The sequence below is a fragment of the Nycticebus coucang genome, chromosome 14 (assembly GCF_027406575.1).
Source record: "Nycticebus coucang isolate mNycCou1 chromosome 14, mNycCou1.pri, whole genome shotgun sequence".
Lineage (NCBI taxonomy): Eukaryota > Metazoa > Chordata > Mammalia > Primates > Lorisidae > Nycticebus > Nycticebus coucang.
In genome coordinates this window covers 69,826,710-69,850,795 of record NC_069793.1, presented here as the reverse complement: position 1 = coordinate 69,850,795, position 24,086 = coordinate 69,826,710, and the positions used below count along the sequence as shown (strand labels likewise).

Sequence of the window (24,086 nt, the reverse complement as noted above, 5' to 3'; positions counted from 1 at the left end):
CTTCCTCCTCCGTGTCACTGCCATGTCTGCCTTTGGTCATGCACCTCGAACCCAGCACAGATTTTGTGTCTATACAGACCTCAGTCCTACCCCAGTGTATTACTTACACGAATCCTCTGACCTTACATAAATCCCTTACCCTCTCTGAGCCTTAAATTTTCTCATCTTTAAAATGGGAATCAAATAAAAATGGGCTAGATGCCCAGTCACATGACTGATATGGCTAGGCTCGGGGTCACCTGCTCAGGTAGGGCTCCTTCAAGAGCATCTCCCTCCCACACTTCTGGGTGTCCAGGATAATCACTCTTACCTTCCCCACTGTCACCTGGCTTGTACATATTTTCTCTTTTCTGGCCCCAGTACCTGGCCCAACTCCAGAAATGTTTCCTCCCTTCTATGATCTTTGTCAGGGCCCCCTGTACCCCAGGCTGCTCTTCCACTTGTCTCCCAGATACCCTGGCACCTCAGCCTGCAGTACAGAACAGTGACTGAGCCGAGCCCTCCATCCCCTCCCACCCTGACAGATAATCTTTAATTTACAGGAGGCCCAGCCCCACCTCTTTTCTCTACTATAGCACTGCCCAGTGAATAAGGAACATTCCAGGCCACAAATTTATGAGTTGGAGTGGTGAGAAGGAGGGGGCTTTATCAGGCCATTTGTTCAACGCTCCTCAGCTGCCTCTGAGAAAGGGAAGGCCAGTCCAGATGGGATCTGCTAGCCCCACTCCAGGCAGGGACCTAGTCCTGGAACCCTCTAGCCACCCTTGGATGGGCTGTCAGTCCAGGGCCTGCTGCCCCCCGGGTATGCTTTCTCTGGCCTGAAGGAGTACAGGAGTAAGGGTACAGGATTTGGAGGACACCCCACCCTAAGCCAAGCTCCATACCAACTCACCTGACTACTTTGAGTAAATCTCTTCTAGGCTCTAAGCCTCAATTTTCTCTCTGTAAAATGGGGTACCTGCCTTCCAGAGTAGCTACAGGGATTTGGTGAAATGCTTCAGACAAGGTGTCTGGCACACAGTGATGCTGGATAAATGGCTGCCTGGGTGGGTTCAGCGGTGTGTAGTGGGGATGCTCTAGTTCTCTCCTGACTCTTGATCCTATATGTGTCGGGCACTTTGCAGTTTCCAACGCATTTTCTATGCAGCGTTCCATCTGACAAGCCCGGGAGGTGGGCAACTGCCTGTTTTCCAAGTTAAGTGATGCTCAGAGAGGGGAAGGGACTTCTCAGAAGGGAAGCAGTGAAACTGGGATTCAGGTGGAAGTTCCCTGATCCCAGCCCAGTGTTCTTGCCCTAAGATCTCTAAATCATCACAGAGCACCCCCAGGCCCCCCAGATCCCCCAAGCCCCATGGAGCTGGATGTGCAGCTTCCATCAGTCCTCAGCATGGATGATCAGTGTCACATTGGGTGTGACAGCATGCCGGGCACCACAGAGGGAGCCTGAGGCCAGCCTTGGCCTGGGGCAGAGGGGCAGAGGGTCCCAGCATGTTCACCTACACAGACTCCATTTTAATGTCAAAAACTGTTAGAGCCTCACATGCTACTATAGTATTTGACTTTTAATATCTGCTGACTGAGAAAATACCCAATGACAAAATCTGCTCTGAAGTCAGCACACTTTGAAGTGGATTTGTATTTTATTCATTACCGTGCCATCTGCATACTTTTGAAAAATAGTTGTATATGTGAGCATGGGCTGTATTATTAGTTCCATCTGCACACACTCCTTTGTAAGCGCAAACAGCTGCCCAGACGCTGTTCTCTGAGGCCCTCGGGGTCTGATCCCGCAGGCTGGGAACCTCTGGGCAGAGGAAATTGTGCAGGCTGGGTGAAAACCAGGCTCCATTCTAGCGTCTGCTTTTTACTAGCTGTATTTGGGTGCCTCCTTCACCCCTAGGAACCTCAATTTCTCTGTCTATAAAGAAGGACTGTGGCTCATGCACTCTCCCCAGTAAGGAGGCCCACTATGGGATGGGGAGGGGACGGAAATCCAGAAAAAAGTTTCTCCTCCCTGGCTCCAAGGGTTTCCTCCTCCCTCACTCATGAGGAGATTAACCTGCTAATAATGTTATTATGCCCATTTTATAGGTGAGAAAACTGAGACTCGGAAAGCGATGCAACTTGTATAGAATGTAAATGATAATCTAGAAGTCCCATTCTAATCCACTGGCCCCAGAGCATGGAGTCAGCCCTTCCTCCTCCCAGTCTACTTTAGAATCTCTCAGCTCCCCCAGGCTCCCCAACAGCCTCCCAAGGCAGGGGTTGTAGTCATCAGTTGTTAGGTGGGGAAACTGAGGCACAGAGTCATGGCAAGTGGCTGAGCCAGCACTAGAACTTTGGGCTGTGTAAACTTGCCTTGGTCTGGTGTGGGGACAGGATGATCCATGGCAGAGGTTACTTTGCGGAAATAACCATGATGATGATGAGGATGGTGGTAAGTGAGCGATCTTGTTCACACTTGTTGAGAGTTCACACAGGTGGCAGGGCTGGTGGAAGGAGCCACAGTGTCAAGATTTCAGGCCCATTGTTGGGCATGGCTGGCAACAGAGCAGCAGCAGGGCCTGGGGGTTGGGAGAGCTTGCTAGGTGCCAGGCACCTGCTGCCCATCCCCTCCTCCCTCCACACCCCTCTGGAGAAGGCAGTTTATTAAACTCATTTCACATATAGGGAGACTGAGCCCCCGAGAGGCCTATCTTCTCCACCATCTCATAGAAAGGTGGTGGCAGGTCTGGCCACCCTTGGGGCAGCCCAGGAAAGCGGCATTGCTGGGCTCCCTGGCCAGCCCTGTGGGGGCAGACCCTCAGACCCAAGCCACATGGGTTTATTGCAGAAATCATCAAGAAGGTGGCATCTTTCCCACCCGTGTGCCGGCCACTGGTGTCCCCTGACCAAGGGCCACCCGAGTGCATCCAGCTGATGAAGCAGTGCTGGGAGGAGGCTCCAGAGAACAGACCGAGCCTGGACCAGATCCACACCCAGGTGAGTGCTCCCAGAGGAGCAGGTGCTCGTGAGAAATGGCCCATTCATTCAGCTTGCTTTGCCCATGCTGTCCCTGTGACCTGGGAACACCATGTGATAGGGCACAGTCCACCCCCTAAGAAGAGCTTTCTCGGGGTCACGGGCTCCTGGGACATTTGCCCAGGGGCCTTTCTGAGTGCCAAGCCCTGTACTGATTGCCACACTTCCTTCAATTGATCCTCAGGACACTCCTCTGAAGAAGCAGTATTATTATCTTGGCTTTGCAGGAGAGAAAGGAGGCATGGTGAGGGGAGGGCACTTGCCCAGCAGACGTGTGAAAGTGTCATGGTGAAAGGAGGGACAAACCCAGCTTTGTCCAACTGCAGAGCTGCGCTGGGAACCCCATCCTGCATCGGGCCTCTTGGCACCTGGGAAGAGAGGCCATCTGTGGCCCTGGAGACAGTGCTGCTTCCTCAGTCAGTGAAGGAAAGATGTGAGGGCCCCTAGGGTGCCCCAGGCCTGCTTTGGGGACTGCAGTGGGAGAGGCGAAGCAAACCTGTGAGAGTCTGCATGGCAGCTGGAATGTGTGACTGATCCAGACAGCTGGTGGCACCCTGGGGCCAACTCATCAGCCCTAGGCAACAGCTTCCTGCCTCCCCTTCCTGCCTTCCAGGCCACAGTGGAAAGTTACCAAGGAGAGGTTCAGTGAGGGGAAGGGGGCAGAGGGGGCATCAGGAAGGGTCACGAGGGAGTGAGAGGCTGCAAGGCAGACAGAGGCCCATAAGCATCCTTTGAAAAGTCCTTCCACATCCCCTTCCCCCCCTTAGCTGCAACATTGGGGTGGCGCCCCACTTCACAAGGATGAACACCCACTTCTTCCATCTTCAGTTCAAAAGCATCAACCAAGGCAAGAAGATCAGTGTTGCTGACTCCATGCTGCGGATGCTGGAGAAGTATTCCCAGAACCTGGAGGACTTGATCCAAGAGCGGACTGAGGAGCTGGAGCTGGAGAGACAGAGGACAGAAAGACTGCTCTCTCAGATGCTCCCTCGGTGAGTGGCCCCGACGGCTTGAGTGTGCCACTAGCCTTGGCTCCGAGGGGGACCAGAAACATAGTGGGTGCTCAGCAAATCTGGGTTCCATGAATTAATTCAGTTCCTTCAGTCGTGTTTATTCATCCAACACGTTTCATAGAGCCCTCACTATGTGAGGGACTGGGCTGGGCGGATGAGTATTGGATTTCTTCTCTCTCACCCTTGGGAGAAGGGAGTGGAGCACAACGCCCTCATCTCACTACAGAGGAAGTAATGAATTCACTGCAGGGCAGCTAGCACATCAGCAGGTCTGACTCAGATCCCTGGATGCTCAACCCAGGATTTCCTCCCAAATATCCCTCCCTACCCCCCAAACTATAAAAAAGAGGTCCTTTCATCTTGTGACTCTGGCCCCTCCCATCCCTTCAGATCTGTGGCTGAAGCTCTGAAAATGGGGACAACTGTGGAGCCAGAGTATTTTGATCATGTTACCATATACTTCAGTGACATTGTGGGTTTCACTACCATCTCAGCCCTGAGTGAACCCATTGAGGTGGTGGGCTTGCTCAATGATCTCTACACACTGTTTGATGCTGTTTTGAAAAACCATGATGTGTATAAGGTAAGAATACTAGGAGGCTGACATTCCTCACCAACTTCACTACTGCGTCTATCTTATACATTTACTTCCATTCACTTATTTATATGTTTGTATCAGTTAGCTACTGCTGTGTAACAAATAACCCCCTAACCTAGTAGTATAAAATGATAAGCATTTATTATTGCTCACAAGCTTATGGGTCAGGTGGAAGGTTCATCTGGACCCACTCATATGTCTGTGGTCAGCTGTGGGTAAGGTAGGCAGCTCTGCCGATCTTAACTGGATTCTCTCACATTTCTGGAGGCTTAGGTGGGAGAACTCAGTACTGGTTGATGATGTCTATCATCATTCAGCAGGCTAGTCTGGGATTGCTTCCATGGTGTAGGCAGGGTTCTGAGAGAGAGTACACAAGCCTCTCCAGATGTAACCTGGAATCAGGCGCATTGCAATTTCTGCATTTTTCATTGCAGTTCATTGCAATTTCTGTAAAATTTCATTGTATTTTATTAGTCAAAGCAAAAGACCAGCCTAAATTCAAGAGGTGAGGAAACAAACTCTACTTTTTGATGGGAGAAGCTTCAGAGCCACATTGTAGTGGGGTGGATGGAGAGGGGTGGAAAACATGGGCCCTTTCGCATTTAACTGACCACAGTATTCATTAGCTCATTGTCCGTCTACCCATCCCTGTAATGTTTATATTGGGAGGCTCTCCTACCTCTAACCCTGTGCTGGGCACGGGCAGGGGACTCAGCTCCTGTTCCTACCCTCAAGGGGCTCTCAGTCCTGTTTGTACCAGATGATGACCAGCAGTGAAAGTGATGATGTGGGGAGGAAGAGAAGGCAGAGAGGGCCACAACCCAGCTAGGGGGGCAGGTGTACAGCAAGGAAGGCTTCCTGGAAGAGGTGCCATCTTCTCAGCATTGTCCACTCTGGGCATGGCAACTCTGGCAGGAAATGGGGGGATAATGTGCTAAAGCCTGAGGCTTGAGAGAGCCTGGTGATTGTGGGGACACTGAATGGGCTGGGATGATGGGCATGAAGGAGGCAGCAATGCAAGTGGGGAGGAGCATTGGAGAGGGCAATCAGGGGTCTCCGCAGAGCCACCAAAACCCTCCTTATACACCTCTCAGTCTTGGATTTGAGTCCCAGTCTGGCTACCAGCTTCTCTGTGGCTTTGGGCTAATGGCTTCTCTCTGGGCCTCTTTTTCCTTGACGGTGGATAGGACTAATGATCACAGTCATGGTAGGTTCACAGAAGATGGGAAGTCCTATCTACCAAGTAGAAGTGTGTGTAAACTATGAGATTGTGAGGGGAGTTGCCCCCTACCCTCTATTCCTCAGCTCTTCCCTGGTGCAGGGACCTTCCCCACCCTGCCCCTGTTCCTAATCTCATCCAGGAGCTGGGACCTGGGGGTGGCTTCAGATGTGATGGAGAAGGTGGGGAGGGAAGTCCCAGGAAGCAGCCATACCCAGGCTCCACTGGAGATGGGAGCTGGGAGGTGGGGTGGTGGGGTGATGGTGGGAGGCCCTGAGGGCTGGGGCCAGGTTGGAAAGGATGCTCAGGAAGGAAGTTTCCAAGGACAGAATGAACTCTTTGAGGGGCCAGGCTATCTGCCAATAGCATTATTTACAGTATCCCAACAATAATCAACACTTATTGAGTACTTACTCTGTAACAGATGTTACACAGTATTGGATTAGTATTCTTTCTTTGTTTTTTTGTTTTTGGTTTTTTTTTGAGACAGTCTCACTATGTTGCCCTCAGTAGAGTGCCATGCTGTCACTGTTCACAGCAACCTCAAACTCTTGGGCTTAAGCGATTCTCTTGCCTCAGCCTCCCAAGTAGCTTGGACTACAGGTGCCTGCCACAATGCCTGGCTATTTTTTGGTTGTAGTTGTCATTGTTGTTTGGCAGGCCCAAGCTGGGTTTGAACCCGCCAGCTCCTGTGTATGTGGCTTGTGCCCTAGCCACTGAGCTATAGGCTCTGAGCCTGGATAAATATTCTGATCCTAAGCCCCCTCTCCAGGGAGGTTCCCCATCCCCACAATGTGGATGTCCTCAGGATCAAGCTGCAGCTTCACAGTGGCCCTCCAGGAGCTGCCCCACCTGCCTCTCCAACCGCACCTCCAGCCATCCCACCCCTGCAGACCTCCAGATTCCTCACACAGGGGCTGCTCTCTCTAGCCACCAGGCCCTTACACATGCTGCTCTCTCCTCTGGGAACACCCCTGTCCCTCCTCTGCACCTGGCTCTCCTCCGGCATCTTTCTGTCTCAGGCTGTGCTTCTCACCCTCCCAGACAGGGTTAGGAGCTCCTCTTTGATGCTCTCCTCACTCCTCCCGCATAGCACTTTATGGATTCACCATAAATCACTGCTTCCCTGTGCCTGCAGTGTCCTCAGGAAACATATGTTGATTGAGAGAGGAAGACACTGAAGCCCAGAGAGGGAAGTGACCTGCCTGAGGTCACACAGCTGGAAGGCAACAGAGCCAGGACAGGAACCTGCTATATCCACCATAGGTGCTCTGTGCACTGCCCCACACTGACTAACACTGACCTGAACCACCAAGATCCCAGGGTGTGGCTGCTCCCCCACCCCCGCCCCTGGTCCCCACTCGGCACCCACACCACCACCCTGGCCTGTTCTTCCAAGGCATTGTTTAAGCTTCCCTCTTGTCTCCAGAGCCATCCCGGCCCCATAGGCACCAGGAAAAGATTTCTCATCTCTTCTCGCTGAGCCCCCCAGCTTTGATCTGCCCTGAGTCACCCCAACCTTGTCCCTTCTTTCTCTGCTAATCTTTTCTCACATATGTCCCTCCCAGCTCTGAATCATGCCTTCTGATCTGCTCTGAACTCTGGCCAAGAGGTCTGCATCTTTCTGACAGAGTGAGATGAAATAAAACAAGGCCCCCAACTCCTCCAGATGTGGGGAAGCAGGAGGCCCCTTCCTCGTGATGTGCAAGCACATCTCTCATCACTCATGCCATCCGCCTCAATTTCCCCTCCATCCCCAACAGGATCTGGTTACTGTACTTTTATCTGGTTTGTATTGGAAGGCAGCCAGGCAATCGTTTCCTGGTTCCTCAGGGGTGTGCAGTTCCCTCCCAGCACTCGCTGAGTGAGCATTTTTATGGACATAACTCCAGAGCAGAGCCCCTGTGAGCTCTGGGGGAGGGGAGGACTTACCCCAGCCACTCAGCCCCGTGTGAACCTTGCCCTGGCCATACTGCTGCGCAGCCCTGGGGACATCACCTTTCTGAGCCGCAAGTTCTCTGTAACAATAAGAATGAAAGTGCTTATGTTTTAGGATTGTTCTGCAGATTAAGAAAGGTGAGAGAAAGTGATATCATTCATTCATTCAGTGTGTGCCAGGTGCTGAGGTCTCCCCCTGCAAGCGCAGAAGGGGCAAGACACCGGCATTAGTGCAGCATGTGCAGGGGGCTAACTTGACCTAGGGATTTTCACACAGTATCTCTTTAACCCTTTCAGCACTCTTCAAGGATATAGATTATTATCCTTACTGTGCACATGAGTACACAGGCTCAGAAAGGATATGTGACTCGGCCAAGGTCACTGGGCAAGTCAGTGGTGGAGTTAGAATTCACATCTGCATTTGTTTGTGTGGAAACCTTCATTCTCACCTCTCCTCTGGCTGTGTTCTCCTGTCTGTGAAAGGAGCCACAATCCTCACTTGAAGCTGAGAGACCACCATGACAGATGTCTTTAAGTCTGAGCTCCAAGCCTGTGCCTTGTCATCTTTCTGTCTGTAGGGTTGAAGGAGTGATCACTAATTGTGTTACACTTTCCCTTCCAGAAAAGTCAGGCAGGTTACAACTTCATCAGCTCAGAGAATATCGTACAGATGTGTTGGCTACCGCAGGGCTTTCTACTTGCTTTGCCCCAGTCTGGACTGTGGGGGACTCATGTAAGGCAGAGGGGGGTCCCCAGAGTGGGAGCACTGCCCTTGAATCATAGCTGCACACCTGGCAGGCTGGTGGTGGGGCCAGAGAGCATCAGGTCTCTGGAGCAGGACCCAGCCATTGCTTACTTCACGTCTGTGTCCCCAGAACCTAGAACGGGGCCTTAGGAACAGGGAAAGGTGCCTAGGAAATGTATGTGGATCAGTTCAGGAAGTAAAGATGGAACCAGCAGGTGAGAGGCAAGTTTCGACTCAACTCAACTTTTGAAAATCAGAGTTGCCTCAAGAAAGAAGTGGTTACCTCAAGAAGAGACCTTGTCATCAAGGGATGTGAGCAGGCAAGAACAGCACTGTGGCTGGGGAGACAGGGTGGCTGAACATTTAAGCCCCTTCCCATTAGAAGATTCAGGGAGCCTATCTTCTCCAAAACCATGAGGTGTGTGTGTGGGGAGACAGCAGCCTCTATTTGGCATTGGTACGCTTGGTTCTTTAAATACTTCACCTCAAAAAAAAAAATAATAAAATAAATAAATACTTCATCTCTAACATTCATCCCGTATAAAAGAAAATTGCACAGGTGAAACAGTCTGCCAAGGTAAGTGGCAGAGCCAGTGTTTGAACCTACATCTGTCTGATTCCCAAATTGGCATTCTTTCCAAGACACCTTGAAAAACCAGCAGGGTTTGGAAAATAGGAGGTGTCCAATATATATGCACATTTCCAGATGACACCTTGATCTGCCACTGTGACCTTGTGCAGATGGGGTACCCAGGTCTGCCACTTGGAGCTCATTCTAGATTCTAGAATCAAAGAATCAAAGAATCTCATAGCCTGGGGTCAGAGAAAAAAAAAATGGTTCTTTGCAATACAGACAAAGGTGATCTGAAATATACAGATCTGATCATTGCTAAAGGCCCGGCAGGAGACCCTCAGGGTGTGTTTGAGCTTTTGAGAGGCAGCCTTGTGTGGCAGCATGTGGGACAAGGTGGGAAGGGTATGTCCTTATGCTGGAATGTGAAGATTGTGACTTCTAGGTGGAGACCATCGGGGATGCCTACATGGTGGCATCGGGGCTGCCTCAGCGCAATGGGAACCAGCATGCAGCCGAGATCGCCAATATGGCCCTGGATATCCTTAGCTCTGTGGGCAACTTCCGGATGAGGCACGCGCCTGACGTCCCCATTCATATCAGAGCTGGCATGCACTCAGGTATGGGTCAGATCAGGGCACCAGCTGGGAACACCCCCAGTGGTATGCTCCTGGATTTCTGATATTCTAAAGCTGTCATCAAAACAGTTTGTTTCTTTTTTCCTTATATTCTTTTAAGATACTAACATGTTGTAAATCAAAGAATCAAGATTTGCATATCTTTTCTTTTTGTCTCTGCATCTGTCAAGGTCAGTTAAGTCCATGTTGAGAGGTTGATAGTCTGATGATCTGTCGGCTGAGAAGCTGATAGTCTGATGGAAGAGGCAGGGCAGAAACCTTGTGGCCATGCAAACAACTAAATGTTCACTGAGATGGGTCAAGGAGGCCTCAGAGTCTGTCATATGCCCATCCCATGCCCCCACATGTTCCTTTCTCCATGGCTGCCCTCACCTGCAGGATAAAGTCCACACTTACTCCCCCCGTCACTCCGAAGTGCCTTGCTAATAACCTTTCCAGCCTCATTTCCTGTCACTCCCTGCATGGCCCTCCATCCATACTCAGCTTCTTGCAGCTTCCCACAGCCCATGGGCACTCTGCCTCTGTACCTTTGCACCTGCTGTTCCTTGCCCACTCATTATCTCATCCTTCAAGACAGCCCATGTATCGCCTCCTCCAGGAAGAGCCCTGGGGTGGGTTAGGGGTCCTTTTTCTGGGCCAGCACATCCCTGATGCTTCCCTCATCATAGCCTTGCTCAAAGTTTACACATCTTTCCCCACCAGGCTGGGAGCTGCCCAAGAGCAGGGACTGGCTCTGATTTATCTATTCCCCACCCTCAACCCTAGCCCAGAGTCTGGCACAGACATCATCTCCTCTCTACATGTTGCTGGAGGCCCCAGATAGCATTATTCTCACCAGGATGTGCAGTGGGTGTAAGGAGAGGTAAGGCTGTCATTGGGACCTCTCTGTGGTCTGGGACCTGTTGAGGCTCAGTGGGCACATTTGCGTTTCAGGGCCCTGTGTAGCTGGGGTCGTGGGTCTCACGATGCCTCGGTATTGCCTCTTTGGGGATACCGTCAACACTGCATCCCGGATGGAGTCCACAGGGCTGCGTGAGTATTTCATACCTCTGTTCTGCCTGGGGGAAGGAGGCCTCTATCCCAATAACCTGCGCAGCCTGGTTGTTCAAAATACTGCTTAGTAACCAAATTGCCACCTCATGGCAATATACCTTAGTTGTCAGTAAAGCAACTGCAAGGAGATGATGTATGTTGTTAGTTCTTTTAATTTTCTATAGAGTTGTTGTGATGATCTCATGAGGGATTTAGCTGAGAAAATAATGACTCAAGACACAGGAAACCTGAGTCCTATCCCTAGCTCTGCCACTATCCTGTTTAGTATCCTTGAGCAAAATGTTCTTCCTGTAGGCCTCAGTTTCCCCATTGTACAAGGAAGAGACCTTTTAAAGTTTTGTTTTTTTCATGGCCACATGCCAACTCCTACTATGCTGGGGCAGCCCCAACAACACCACTGTATGCATCTCCAACATTTTTGGCCCATGAGGGCAGCAAGAGCTACTCTGATGGTTTTGTTAGTGCAACTGAAAATGTTGACAGCCTTTGCTTCGGGTTATATAAGTTGTGTGCTGCCTTAATGTTGTTCAGGGCACATCCTGCATTACCAGCCATAGCAGCCCTATTGGAGAGTTCTGCTCTTAAAAGAAAAATAAAAACTGCTTTTCTTCTCTGATTCAGCCTTCACAGATTCCCCTATAAGTGGAAATTATATTTCTAGGGGCTCTGGCTTCATCTTGAGCTCCTCTTAACAATCAATTTAATTTGCTTTCCTTGAGGCCTCTTTTCATGGCCAACTATCCAGAGGGACACAGGACCAGAAGAAGGGTACAGCATAAATCATAATGTGTGTTGGAAACTCTAGCTGTTGTAGGCCCTTGATGATTTTACCAGATACTGAGTGTGGTGCACTAGGTGGTGACTTGATTACAACCTTTCTTCTTAGCATACAGAATTCATACTAGCCGAAGCACTGTCCAGACACTGCTCAGGCTTGATGAAGGCTACAAAATTGACATCAGAGGTCAGACTGAGCTGAAGGTAAGAGAATTTCCTGGTCCTGGTGGGAAAAGTATCCAAGAGTCTGGTTTCTGTGGACAGCAGGAAAAAGCCTCCTCTGATTGATGTGGCTGCCTGGAAGATGTAGCTGATCACCTCAGACATGTCCTCTGTGTGCCCCAAATCTTAAGGAAACATTTCTACCTGGGAACCATTTTGCTTTTTGTGAAAGGAAGGGACAGGAAGGGCACTTTTATTGATGCTCAACACATATCAACATATTTCTTTAACTATAAAATGGGGACAATGAGTATCATTGTTATAGTATCATTTTATAGTTAAAGAAATTCAATTAGAGAGGCAAAGTGACTTGTCAAAGTTACATAGCTCCAAAGCTTGTGCCTTCTTCATAGCACTGTTGGACTCCTACTTGTCCCTCAGAACCCTAGTTCAGATATCACCTCTTATCGAAGCCTGTCCTAACCAGGAATACCCCTCCAACAGTGACTGTCATGCTTCTCTGTGGGTTCACCAGTCCCACAACCAGCCCTCTGCTGTTACTGTGTGATGTAGGGTTGTACTTTTCCATGAGCACCCCTAAGGCAGAGAAAGGTCTATAACTGCTGCATTCCTTTTCATGCTGACACTTGACAGAGGCAACGGTACAATATCCCAGTGAATGATTTTTTTTCCTTCTATCTCACTTCCTCTTATTCCTCCAGTTCCTCAGCTAGACCCAGGCCTGGTAGGGAGACTGGAGAAGCCTAGTTTACAGGCCCAAGGATGATTTGGCCCCAGAAACTGGGTACTTCCTAGGACTCACTTCATTACATTGTGGAATGTTAAAGCAAGAGGGTGCAGCACAGAGAGGGCCAGCAACTTGTCCTTGGCCACACAGCCTGTGGAGATCATCATATGTGGAATCCTTTGCACTGGGCAGTTAGGTTAGGGAGAGTGAGCTGGAATAAGTCAAGATAGACATGTTTTGTTCGCCGGGGGTAGGCACTGGATGTCCTGAGGAACAGAGGACTCTGATGGCAGAAAGGGCTGCCGAGAGCTGTGTGGAGGGAAGCACAGCAGCCTCAGGATCTTCAGGCCTGGGGGCTCCAAGGGGCTATATCCATCCCATAGACCCTTGGTCCAGGTGAGGCACGGAGCCTCCAGACCAGCCGGCCCTGACTCCAGACCCCCTTGTGCCCCTCACTCCCAACCTTCAGGCAGCTGCACTCCTATCCCAGGAAGCCCGCCAACCCCTTCAGGAGTGAAGCTGGAGAGAACCACAGATGATAGAATCCTGGAATCTTGGCATTCTAGACCTGCAGTCATAAAGTTCATGATGTCTTATTTACGTCTCTAACAGATAAATTTAACTTATTTAATCCTTCTAACAACTTCAAGAGGTACTGAAGAACCTGAGGCACAGAGAAGTAAAGTGCATTGGCCAAAGTCACACAGCTAGGAAGGGGCATGGGCAGGACGTAGACCTCGGGGCTCCAGGCTGCTCTCTATGGAGCTGTTGGAACCACACACTCTGCCCTTGCCCTTCAGCTTGAGAAGGTTTGGGCAGGGAGGGGCCATGCCTGTCACCTTTTCTCTCTCTTTCAGGGGAAGGGCACAGAAGAGACCTACTGGCTGGTGGGGAAGGCAGGCTTCCCCAAACTCCTCCCCATACCTCCGGACATCAAACCTGGGTAAGAGGGATTTCGCAGAAAGCTTGGATTCTTTTATTTTAAACTGGATATTTTTTATTTTTCTGATTATTTCACCTACCTGGTACAGAAAACTTGAGAAATACAGAATTCTTCAAATAGTCACTAGTTAGCATCTTTTCCCTCCTGGGAGATAGCCACTGGTAGTTGGTGCACAGCGTAGCTCCTGCCAGCCTGCTTTGGATGCGCCTGGTGTGCGCGAGGTCATGCCACCTAGGTGATCTCCCGTCCTGATCTGTGTTCTCAGCCCCCTGTCCTGAGCCCCTTGCTGTGTTGTTGAGAGTACTTTATAAACATGCTCATAGTGACCGCATCAGGATCACGTGGGCATGCCAGGATTTGCAACGCCCGTCTCTTAAGCTGAGTGTGTGGAATCTCTCTGTTCTGAGCTGACTGTAGGTAACGCATCTGTTGCTATTCAGACTATTTCCACAGATGAAGAATTTTTAGATCAAAAGGGCACCCACGTTTTAGGGGCCATGTGAAGCAGATTCTCAGAGAGCCTGTGCCTGCCTGATGGTTTGGCCCTTTCCTCTGTCTTTTTCTTTAGAAGCCCTTGTCTGTCACTCGGGGCCACATGACGGGTTTGCAGAAAGCAGCCACTTGCCCCTTTTGAGTGCTCCTCACTCGAGCTTGCTGCTCCTCCCTCTCTTCTGTCCCATCAGTGGGCCATCTACAGAGGGCTGGAGGACAAGGGACTTGGGTGTTGTTGATTGCCAAGAAGGTCCCAGGGACCACAGAGGCCAACGAGCTCATTCCACCAGTAGGGAGGCTGTGCCTGGGGGTCGGGGCAGGGCCCGCCTGGCTGCTCCAGCATGACCACATCGGAGCTGGAACTCAGGCTTGTTGTCTCCCTGCCCAGAGTTTTTCCTTCATCAGAACTTCCAACTGGCTCCGCCCAGCACTTCCAGGATGGCCCCCAACCCAAGCCCTCCCCTTCCCATCTCTCAAAGACAAAAAATGTGTGGGACACTTATGGGATCCTGGGAAAAGACTAGGCTTGAAGCAGCCCAGGCTAGCATCCACCCGACAGACAGGACTGACGGAGACAGGGCCCCCTCACCACAGCCAGGGGGCTGAGGCAGAGAGTGCCTGAGGGGTTTACCCTGGTCATCTCTAAAGCCCCCCACCCACATACACAGTGAGGTTCAGAGGGACTCTCAGCAAGGAAGGGGGTGGTGAGTGGAAGAGCAGACACACACAGGATGAGAGAACACCCCAACGCAGCCTTTTCACAGGACATACCAGTCTCCCAGGCGCAGAACCAGTTCCTGCTCACGGAAAGGCCTCCACAGCCCTGGGCCCTTCCCCTCTGCAGAGTCATTGCATGGACAGCCCAGGGGCAGGTGGTGTGGTAGGAGGACAGGGCTTGGCCTAGGGTTGTGACCTCTGGGCTCAGTTCCTGAGGGTCCCGCTGACTCCTCTGTTGGAATCCTGTTCTCTTCTCTGTGTCCTAGCCACCCAGCCTGGCCCAGCGCACCAGTAGAAGGCACTGCGGCCCTTTCATCCTGCCCCTTACATAGAGGTCCCCTCCTCCAGCCTCTCTCTACTCACCTCCTGCTGTCCTGAAGAACAAGCCCTCCTCAACTTCTCAGATCTGCTGACATGAATCTTACTTCCTCACCTCTCCCTCTGTCCCCAGCCCCGTAGTCTGAGCCGGTAGGCTTTTCTGAAGGTCACCCATGACATCCCCAATGTCGCTGGCTCTGTGAGCAGTGTTAGTTCTCAGCCTGCCTACCCAGCAGCACTTCCCCTTCTGCCCTCCTGGAGACTTGCTCTTCCCAGCCTCCTCCCAGCTCAGCCTCCTGGGGCTCCCCATCGCCCCTCCCCCCTCCCTCCTCTGCACCTCTGAGTGCTAGGCTTTCATCCTCCCCTGCCTGGGGTGTCCCTAGCTGCCCAGGCTAAGCCCCTCTGTGCTCCAAACTGGTCCTCCTGGCTCTCCCATAGCACTGCAGACCTGAGAGGGCTGCCTGCCCTGAAAACCAGTCCTCCTCCAGTTCCTTTCTCTGGCCAGTCTTACTGGCCTTGGCCAGAATGCCCGATCCAGTCCTAGTCTCCTCATGACACCCACCTTGTCTCTAATCTGCCAGCAAGTCTGAAGCTTCAGGAACCTCCAGGCAGGCAGGGGAGAGTCTCTGCACCCACTTAGGCCAGGGGCTCAGATCCTGCACACACGTGCTCTGCCTCCATCAAACGCCCTTCCTCTGGCTGGCTTCTCCACCCCCACGCCTCCACCCCAGTCCCTGCCTCCCAAAGGCCCTGCTGCAGGGGCTCCCAGCCAATTTCCCCTCATCCACTCAGGCCCTTCCATCCTATCTCACAGTGATCTCTTCAAAGCATAAATCAGTATGAAAGTTCCCTCTGGGCCGTCCTATCACCCTGAGCTAAAGCTAAAATTCTTTCCTGAGTCTCTGAGGCCCTGATGCTCCAGCCAGTACCTACGCCTTGGCCTGGTTGCCCATGCCACCTCCCACTGCTTCCCACCAGCTTATGGGCCTCCTCACTTATCTCATAAAACACATGGGCTCTTCCCACCCAGGGGCCTCGCTCTGCCCTGGAATGCCCTGCCCCTTCCTATTGTGCCAGTCTCAGTTCAAACACTGCCAGCGTGGCAGTCCCCACAGCGCTTGTTACCACGGCCGTTCCTTGTTCACCTGTTGATGGAACTTCCCTGCCCATGCAAGTCTCCCGAGATCCTGGACAGCCGATGCACCTGCACATCTGTCCATAGGTGTCCGGCAAGCAGAGAATGTGACCTCTTCACGTTCCCATGCACCAGCCACCCCACTGTCATGTCCCCTCTGTCCAGCTCTGTCCCTGAAGGCAGTTCTGGGAAGCCCAGCTCCCAGACCTCGCCTGGCCCCATCCTGGGACTGGGAACTGGCAGGCCTGGCAGCCAATTGTCATCGCAAACTCCCTCAGCTGATGACTTTTCCATTCCTGAAACTTCAGAAAGTGCCAGAAATGTTTTCATATTCTTGGCTCAGGGAGGGAGGAGAGCAGAGATCAGTTGCAATGAGCACCACCCAACTTGGGAGCCTCAGAGACCTCCAGGCAGGCTGAGGAGACTGTACTCAAAGCCTGCACATGAGCTCAGAGGGTACATGCACACTGCCCTTGTCATGGGCTGGAAACAGTACCATGTGCCCCTCCACTCGACTGGAGTTGAGGTCACAGAGACACAGACACAGATCTCTGCAGGAGGGGCTTAGGGCATCAGCTGGATGGGAACTTTGAGCTGCATTTATAAAGCAGTTGCTAAATTTTTGCCTAACTTGTATGTTATAACCTGGTTTGTATTTTTTTAAAGCCAAGTTTTCTAAAGATGCTTTTATCCTCACATTATATATTTTCTATATCAGCAGAAGTTATTTATCTTTCTACTTGGGGCTGTTTGGAGACCAGTAGAGACTGGGGAGGGGACAAAACCCCCTCCCCCCCAGCCCTGTTTTGGTGTAGCTGCCATTTCAATTAGCAGTGTCCACAGAAGCACTTCTTGTCACTCATTATGGATACATTCCACAGAGTAGTCCCTTCTGTGCCCTCTGACCCTGCCCAACAGGCACAAAAGAGTCCTCCACCAGGTTGCTGTGAGGCCCTGGCCACCACTAGCCTTGCTCCCTTCTCCCTGTAAAGGCGATGAGCTGGCTCCATGCTGCTCCTGGCACCTGTGGGCAGTAAATCAGGAAATGAAAGTGTGTGCAGGTGGGAGTTCAGGGTCCCCTGGATTTGTAGAAAACCTTGAGAATCACAGAGCACCTCTCCCCATGGCCTCGCAGCCTCCTGAGTTCATGTCCTGTGTAGAGCACAGAGTTTGGCCGGGCCCCATCTCCCAGAGGCCATTGGAGATGTGTCAGCAACTGTCTAACCTTGGAAAATAGGAGTGCCACCTTTCTGAGCCTCAGTTCCTTAAAGTGCAAAGGTGGGGAGGATGGCAGGGCTGCCACAGGGAGCAGGGAAACAAAGGAAGCAGAAGGAGCTGCTCGTCGCAGTGTGGAGTTGTCAGTGTCCGCGACTCCTTTTCTCAGTGGCTGCTTTATGTGATTCTTATCTTTCCTTTTCCCCTAGAGAACCATGGCAGGACCTCATAAACCAAGAAATCAAGGCAGCCTTTGTCAAAGCCCGCCAAGACATGGCTGGGACCCAGAGCTCAGGGAAGCCTTGGGCCCCATCTTAAGGAGAGGAGCAGATGGGGCAAGTGCCGGAGAGTCTTGTACACGGACACGTCTACACCCCTCCCTAAGCCACTTCCTTTAAAGAATTCCTTGCAGAGCTCTCTGGTGACCAACTGGTGCTCATTAATAAGTATCCTGGAGCGATATTAATTGATGCATTTCTGTATGAATCCTAGGAGACTAAACTTTCCTCTTGACACAAAAATAATAAAAATAGAAATATTCCTTTCCTTTCATGCAGCACTTTGTTCTTGACAAGTCATATGCAGAGCGCTTATTATTATGGGAGCTCATTATTCCTCACATCAAGGAGCACTGTCCCCATCATACAGCAGCGGTGCCCAAGGCCTGGAGAGAGGAGGTCACCTTCCACGTGGCACTGCTGCCCCAAGCAGGAGGAAGACTGGGACGAAGAACTGAAGCCAGGCAGCCCAGGGCACTAGGCTCAGCTGGGCTACCTACTTGCATGGCATCTCTTCTCAGAGATGTTTTGTCATTGGAAGGATTCAAAGAGTTCCTAACACAGCTTGGCTGGCAGGAGATGCTCAGGCTGGGCTGCCTCCTTCTCGTCGCTCCTCCCCAAGGCAGGCCAGGCTTTCCGGTGTCTGTGAGCACTGTATTGGGAGTCCAGGCCTTGGGGGCTGGAGGAGATGAAAGTGAGAATTCCTTGGTTCTCAGAAAAATGAGACTCCTGTATTACCAAAAACAAACAAACAAACAAAAAACAGAGCCAACTCCTTAAATTGGCTTCCAGCATCAAAGAATACTCAGTCCCTGCGGGTGATTTCAGAACAAGCAAGATCAGGCACACAGGGAATTCATTTCCCCAGCTACAGGGTGAGGGCTGGGGCCGGGGGCAGGTTAAGCCCAAAACAAACTCATCCTTCTTCAAAAGACCCCTTGGGAAGGGGAGCTGGCACTAACACTTTGAACTGGAGTCCTTGGGAAAACGTTGTAGCTGGAGGCTGCTGTGCCCACAGAGGCCCGGATGCTTGTGTGTGTGCATGTGTGTGAGCGAGAAGAGGCAGGTGGAGGATGTGGAGGATGTGTGTAGACGTGGCTTTGGGAGATGCCACTGACCGTTCCAACCTGCACAACTTTGGGCCTAATCTTTTTATGCCTCAATTTCCTCAAATGCAAAATGGGGCCAGTCATTCTTACCTCACATACTGTCATGAGAATGAAACCAGAGGACTGTGGAGACACAATTGGCCCCACAGGTGTGTTTCCGTAGGGAGGATCTGAACATGGGTGCCTGTAAATGTGCGTGTGATCACATCTCTCTGTGTGTGGCCCAGCCATGGAGGGGGATGGGGGCAGAAGTGTGGCCCTGGTTCCTCCACAAACCCTCTGGCAGCCCCCTTTAGGCCTGTGGGTTTTCTCTTGGGGTCTCAGTTTCTTCACCTGTGAAATGAGCATTTGGTATACGTGGCCAAGGAGGTCCCTCTGTGCACAGCTGTGCGTCTCCGTGAACATCCACGGCGCACGTGTGGGCAAAGGGCACCCTGGCATGGTGGGCAGATGCAAGGAGTCCAGAATTCCCACCAGGATTCAGCTTTCCTGTGGCTAGGGACTGGAGGTTTGTGTCCTCTGATATCCTATGTTGAAACCCCAATCTCAATGTGACAGTATTAGGAGGTGGGACCTTTGGGAGGTGATTAAGTCATGAAGGTGGGGCTCCTGGGAGTACCTTTCCTGTCCTCATGCAGAGAAGCCAGAGAACTAGGTAGTTGCCACCACCGTGAGAGGGCGCAGCCAGAAGATGGCCCTCTGTGAAGCAGGAAGAGTGGCCTCACCAGAACTTACCCTGTTGGTGCCCTGATCTGAGAGCACTAATCTCCAAAATGTGAGAAATATATGTCCATCGTTTAAGCCCTCCAATCCGTGATCTGTCACGGCAGCCTGAGCTAAGATACCCATCATCAGATGTGTGGCCTGGACTGGACAGTGGTGTCTTGAGGCCTTCTGTTCCTCAGTGCAAGACAGAGACCAGGCCCCTGCCCCACCTGCCTCACGGGCAATTGTTAGATCTGGCAGCAGAAGGGTGTGGTACAGATGTGACTTAGGGTGCATGTGTGTGAACAGACCTGCATGACCTTGTGTACACTGACGTGTATGTCAGAGCTCAAAGGGCCCTTAGCAGGCAAGTGATAGTGAACCTGAGCCTGTGCCTCTGGACATGTAGTCACTGTGTCTGTGTCTGCATGTATGTGCTTGTCTGTGGATATGTGTGTGCGTCTGCTGTTTGTGTAAACACGCATTTGTGTGTTCGTGTGTGTCTGTGTGTACACATCTGCACTTGTGCAATGTTGGCTTGGTACGCCTGCGGGTATGCAGCTTTAGCTGTGCACATTATGTGTCCAAGTATGTCTTTTTGGGCGCCAAAGTCTGGGGCAGTGGCACATCAGCTTGTATCTGAGCATAAAATGTGTGTCTGAATGTGTGATGTGTGTCCCAGCTTGTGTGTGTGTGTGTGTTAGGGCATGCCTGGATCCAGCCACAGGTCTTCTTGCTCAGGGGCCCTCCAGAATGACAGTACAAGGGAGAAGCTCCTGCCTCTCTGCCCATCCTCTGAGTTGTCCACACTGAGAGGGGCTGAGTCAGCTCTGAGCTCAGAGGCTCCTGTTCAAACCCTGCTGAACTTGGGGGCTCCAAAGCTGAAACACTGCATTGAACTAGGCCCAGCACACCAGGTCCTTACCTCTCCCCAACCTTCCTTTATCAGCCAGAGACAAAGGAGGAAGGCCAGTGTCCACCTGGGCCCTGCACCATGCCCCAGCCCAAGGCCGAAGCTGGGCTGGCAGCTCTTGCGAGAAGCCAGCCCAGCATTTGCATGAGCTTCTGTGCTTGCGCCAGGTGTGATCCCAGAAGTGGAGCCCCAAGTCATGACTTTCATGATGAGTCAGTGCCCAAGAAGTCCCCTTAACGTCCCCCCAGCAACCTAGGGCAATCCTCCTGTCCCTTGGGGTTGATTCCCAGCAATGAGATATTCCTGGCTTTTCTAGGGTATTGTGCTCTCACTATGACAGACGGGGTCAGGAATTTCCAGAAGGTTCTTGCAGAGCTATGTAATATGGAATTGTTTGGTTCCAGGTTCTTCAGGTGGGCACAGTTTGGGACGGACTCCTTAGAAAAGTCCAAACACTTTAGCCTGGCATTCAAGGCCCTACAGGCTCTGCCTCACCTCCTCTTTCCCCTGCACACCCAATTCTTTGGCCGTGGAGACAAACCCCTCATGACGCCACACCTTTGCTATTGCTGTTTTGTCTACCTAGATAATCTTATCTTTTTTTCAGCACCTGACAAACACATACACATCCTTCATCTAAAATGCCACCTCCCTGAAACCCTTTCCCAAACCTCCTGTGTGTAGAATTAGTAGTTGCCATGCCTGGTCCTCACCTGACAACAGCAACTGTATCTACCTTATTCCTTGAGTCCAGTGCCCAGGTTGAGGTGTGTACTAGGAGGTTGAATTGATGGATGAACAAATTAAGGAACTAAGTAGTCCAAAGGTTTCTAATGAGCGATTGCCCTCCTGCAATGCCAGCTCCTGAGGTCACCTGCCTCGTGTCTTCCGCACCTGGGCTTGGGTGATTTCGTGCTTAGTTGGGATCTTGCACACCAGACACAGGCAATGTGTCGGCTGGGGCTTCCCTTGATGCTCTGTCTCTCCTCACCAGGCCCCTCATGCCACCATGGACGCCGTCACTACTAGCCCCTGCACCTGTCTGAATGTTCTTTTATGCCCCCCATTTCCCCTCCTCTAGCCAGCTCCTTTCCTCTCAAACCTATCTCCTCTGTGCCTCCTCGAGAAAGCTTTGCCTAAAACTCTCCCTTCTTCTTTGGCTCCTGTGCCCTGGGCCATCCTGCCCGGCACTGATAAAACTCCGAGAGGAGACCCACTGGCTGAGTGGTGTTGCTGAGTTCACCGGGCCTGTGGGATGCCCCAGCCTGAGCTCCTTCTGGAGGGCTGGCCATGACACCTCTTGTTCTGCCTCTGATCTGGACATCCTTAAACAAGTTCCTGCTGCTCGAGGCTCCCCACTGGGACGTGCACAGGCTTGAACCAAATTGCCGTGTTCCCAGACAAGTCCCAGAGACTTTCAGAAATCCGCTAGGGGGCAGGCAAGTCATTCCAGAGGAAGACACGAGCCCCTGCAGCAACCTGGAGATTCCTGGACCGCTCCTCACCCCAGGCTCCCTGGGCATGGCTGCCCTGCAGGGAGGGTGGGTGGGATACACCAAGTGATGGGGCACCTCACGGGGCAGGCTTGCCTGGGGAATCTTCCTGACTGAAGAACCGTGAGAAGACAGCAGGTCTCAGTGTTCTGTCTCCATCCAAAGGCCCTGCCCAAGTTAGCATGTGTCAAAGGTCTGTCCAATCTCCAGAAACTTACATTTTCTGCCAACTAGCAGTGATAATCTTACACCTGCTTTCCTGGATACCAGCTCTTGGGCCTGCCCCACCCTCTCCTGGGAGGCAGACGTACAGACAGGAGAGTGAGGCTCTTGTTGGCAGTTCTCTTCCCAGACTGACTTGGACCTTCGTTCTGGACTCCAGACCCAGATGCATCTCTGATTTGTGGGCATCTCCCTGGTGAGCCCCAGAGCACCCTGACTGCACTCTGCTGGGTCCCCTGGCCTAGAAAGGGGTGAGGATCCCTTCTCACAACACTTCCCCACCACTCCACAATCAATCACCATAATGGTCTCTGCCTCTGTCCCAGCCTCATCATCTCAGTCCACAGCATGGGCACTGGCCTTCTTGCTGGTCCCCTATCTCCATTCCTACCCCATCTGTCTGTGGCACAGACCTCACTACTTTCCTACCTAGCATGTACCCACTGCTGGCGGTTAAGGGACTCCACCAAGGAACTGCTGCTGACTGACCATCCCCACCATCTCCTTGACCACCCAACCTTCTCCCACCCCACCCCCAAGTCCATCTTGTCCTCTCTAATTACTCAAGACCCCCAATTTCAACCTAGGGGGGTTTATTATAAAAAGTATTCCAAGTATTCTGGGGGGTTATAATAACCCTCCAAGACCTTGGAAGCAGTGGCCTGGAGACTGTAACCCTCCTCTGTGTCCAGGTGCAAAATCCTGGACACCATATGCAGCTTGAGAACCATCGCTGTACCCACTCAGCATATTTGTAGAATTATTTTTACACACATAGGCTAGGGACAGCTAGCCACGGGGCAGTTCTGTTCTCCCTGTGTGTCTATCTTGAACCCACACTCTGTACTTCGATACAGACCTAAAACCAGTTCCAACTCCCCAGTGTACCCGTGAAAAATGGAGAGTTGGTGAGGACTTCCTGGGAGTAAAGAAGGGAGTACTTCACAGCTCACCACACAGCCCAACTTCATAAACTCCCATAAACCTCAATTCTCCATCCCAGAGCCCCCCGGTAGCTGCCTCACCTTTCCCTGTCCTCTTCCTGCCACCCCTTTGTCCCCAAATCCCCTGTTGTCTATAGCCCACTGGCACCCAGCCTTGGCTTCCTTGTTCACTGGCAGTTACACAAAGCGTAACTACAAGACTAACCAAAGGCCCAGGGACTTTTTAAAGGGCTGATCCAAGTCTTCCCAGGCACTGTCTTCAAGGCCCCATGGTGGGCAGCCTATGGAAGGGTCTTTATGTCACTGAAAAGAAGAAACTATCAGAATATGGATGGGATGTCTGCAATTTACTCCTCACCATAATCATGCAAGGTAAATCTTATTCTTTCTGTATTTTCAATGAAGTTGCTATGATGCAGTCCACCATTACCCAGCAAGCCAGTGGCAGAACTGGCCCTCAACTCCAAAGCCCTCCCCCCACTATCTAGCCACACTAGCCATCTTATGGGCTATAGCTTCATACTACACTAAAAAGGTGACATAGACATGGTCACCAGCTGCAGAATGAGGCCCAGCAAATGGAAATGGGTGAGTTCTCAGGTAAGGTTCAGAGGAGTAGGCAGGTGAGGCCAAGGTCCTAGGTGAAGCAGATTCCAGAGTGTGTGGTGGACAAAGGTCAAGGTCAAAACCTGCAGTGTAAGTGAGGCCATAGGAGAGTGAGACAGCAGGGAACCCCTTTAACTCTGGACACCCAGAGCCCTTGAAAGGGCTACTCCGGGCCCTCCCTAGCACTGGTCAGGCTGTATTCAAGGTGATCCCTTGGGCAGCCCGAGGAAAGACTGTCTTCTCATTTCCACTGCCACTGTTAACTCGTCTCTTGGCCTCTTGGCCTCAGAAATGAAGAGCCCCTTCAGCTAGTGGGCTCAGCTTTTTATTTATTTATTTATTTTTATTGGCTTGGAAGCCCCACCAGGTAGTGCCTGCAGCCCTCACCTTTGGTGACTGTAAATGAGGTGAGAGAGGGAGACAGAGAGAGAGAGAGAGAGAGAAGAAGGAAGGAAGGAGGGAGGGTAGAGGAAGGAGAAAGGGCAAGAAAGGGGAGAGGGACGTTGACTGAGC

At 51.7% G+C, this 24,086-nt stretch overlaps 1 protein-coding gene across 1 annotated transcript in view; it reads left to right on the top strand.

Annotated features, from left to right (window-relative positions):
- Positions 1-17,803, top strand: part of LOC128564534 (guanylate cyclase D-like) — a 77,499-nt gene extending 59,696 nt beyond the window's left edge. Inside the window, exons 14-21 of the mRNA XM_053559979.1 lie at positions 2,834-2,982; positions 3,850-4,013; positions 4,425-4,617; positions 9,551-9,725; positions 10,677-10,775; positions 11,683-11,777; positions 13,341-13,426; positions 17,513-17,803. Coding sequence (XP_053415954.1) covers positions 2,834-2,982; positions 3,850-4,013; positions 4,425-4,617; positions 9,551-9,725; positions 10,677-10,775; positions 11,683-11,777; positions 13,341-13,426; positions 17,513-17,621 — 1,070 coding nt within the window. The 3' untranslated portion in view covers positions 17,622-17,803. The remainder of the gene's footprint in view (positions 1-2,833; positions 2,983-3,849; positions 4,014-4,424; positions 4,618-9,550; positions 9,726-10,676; positions 10,776-11,682; positions 11,778-13,340; positions 13,427-17,512) is intronic.
- The last annotated feature ends 6,283 nt before the right edge of the window (positions 17,804-24,086 follow it).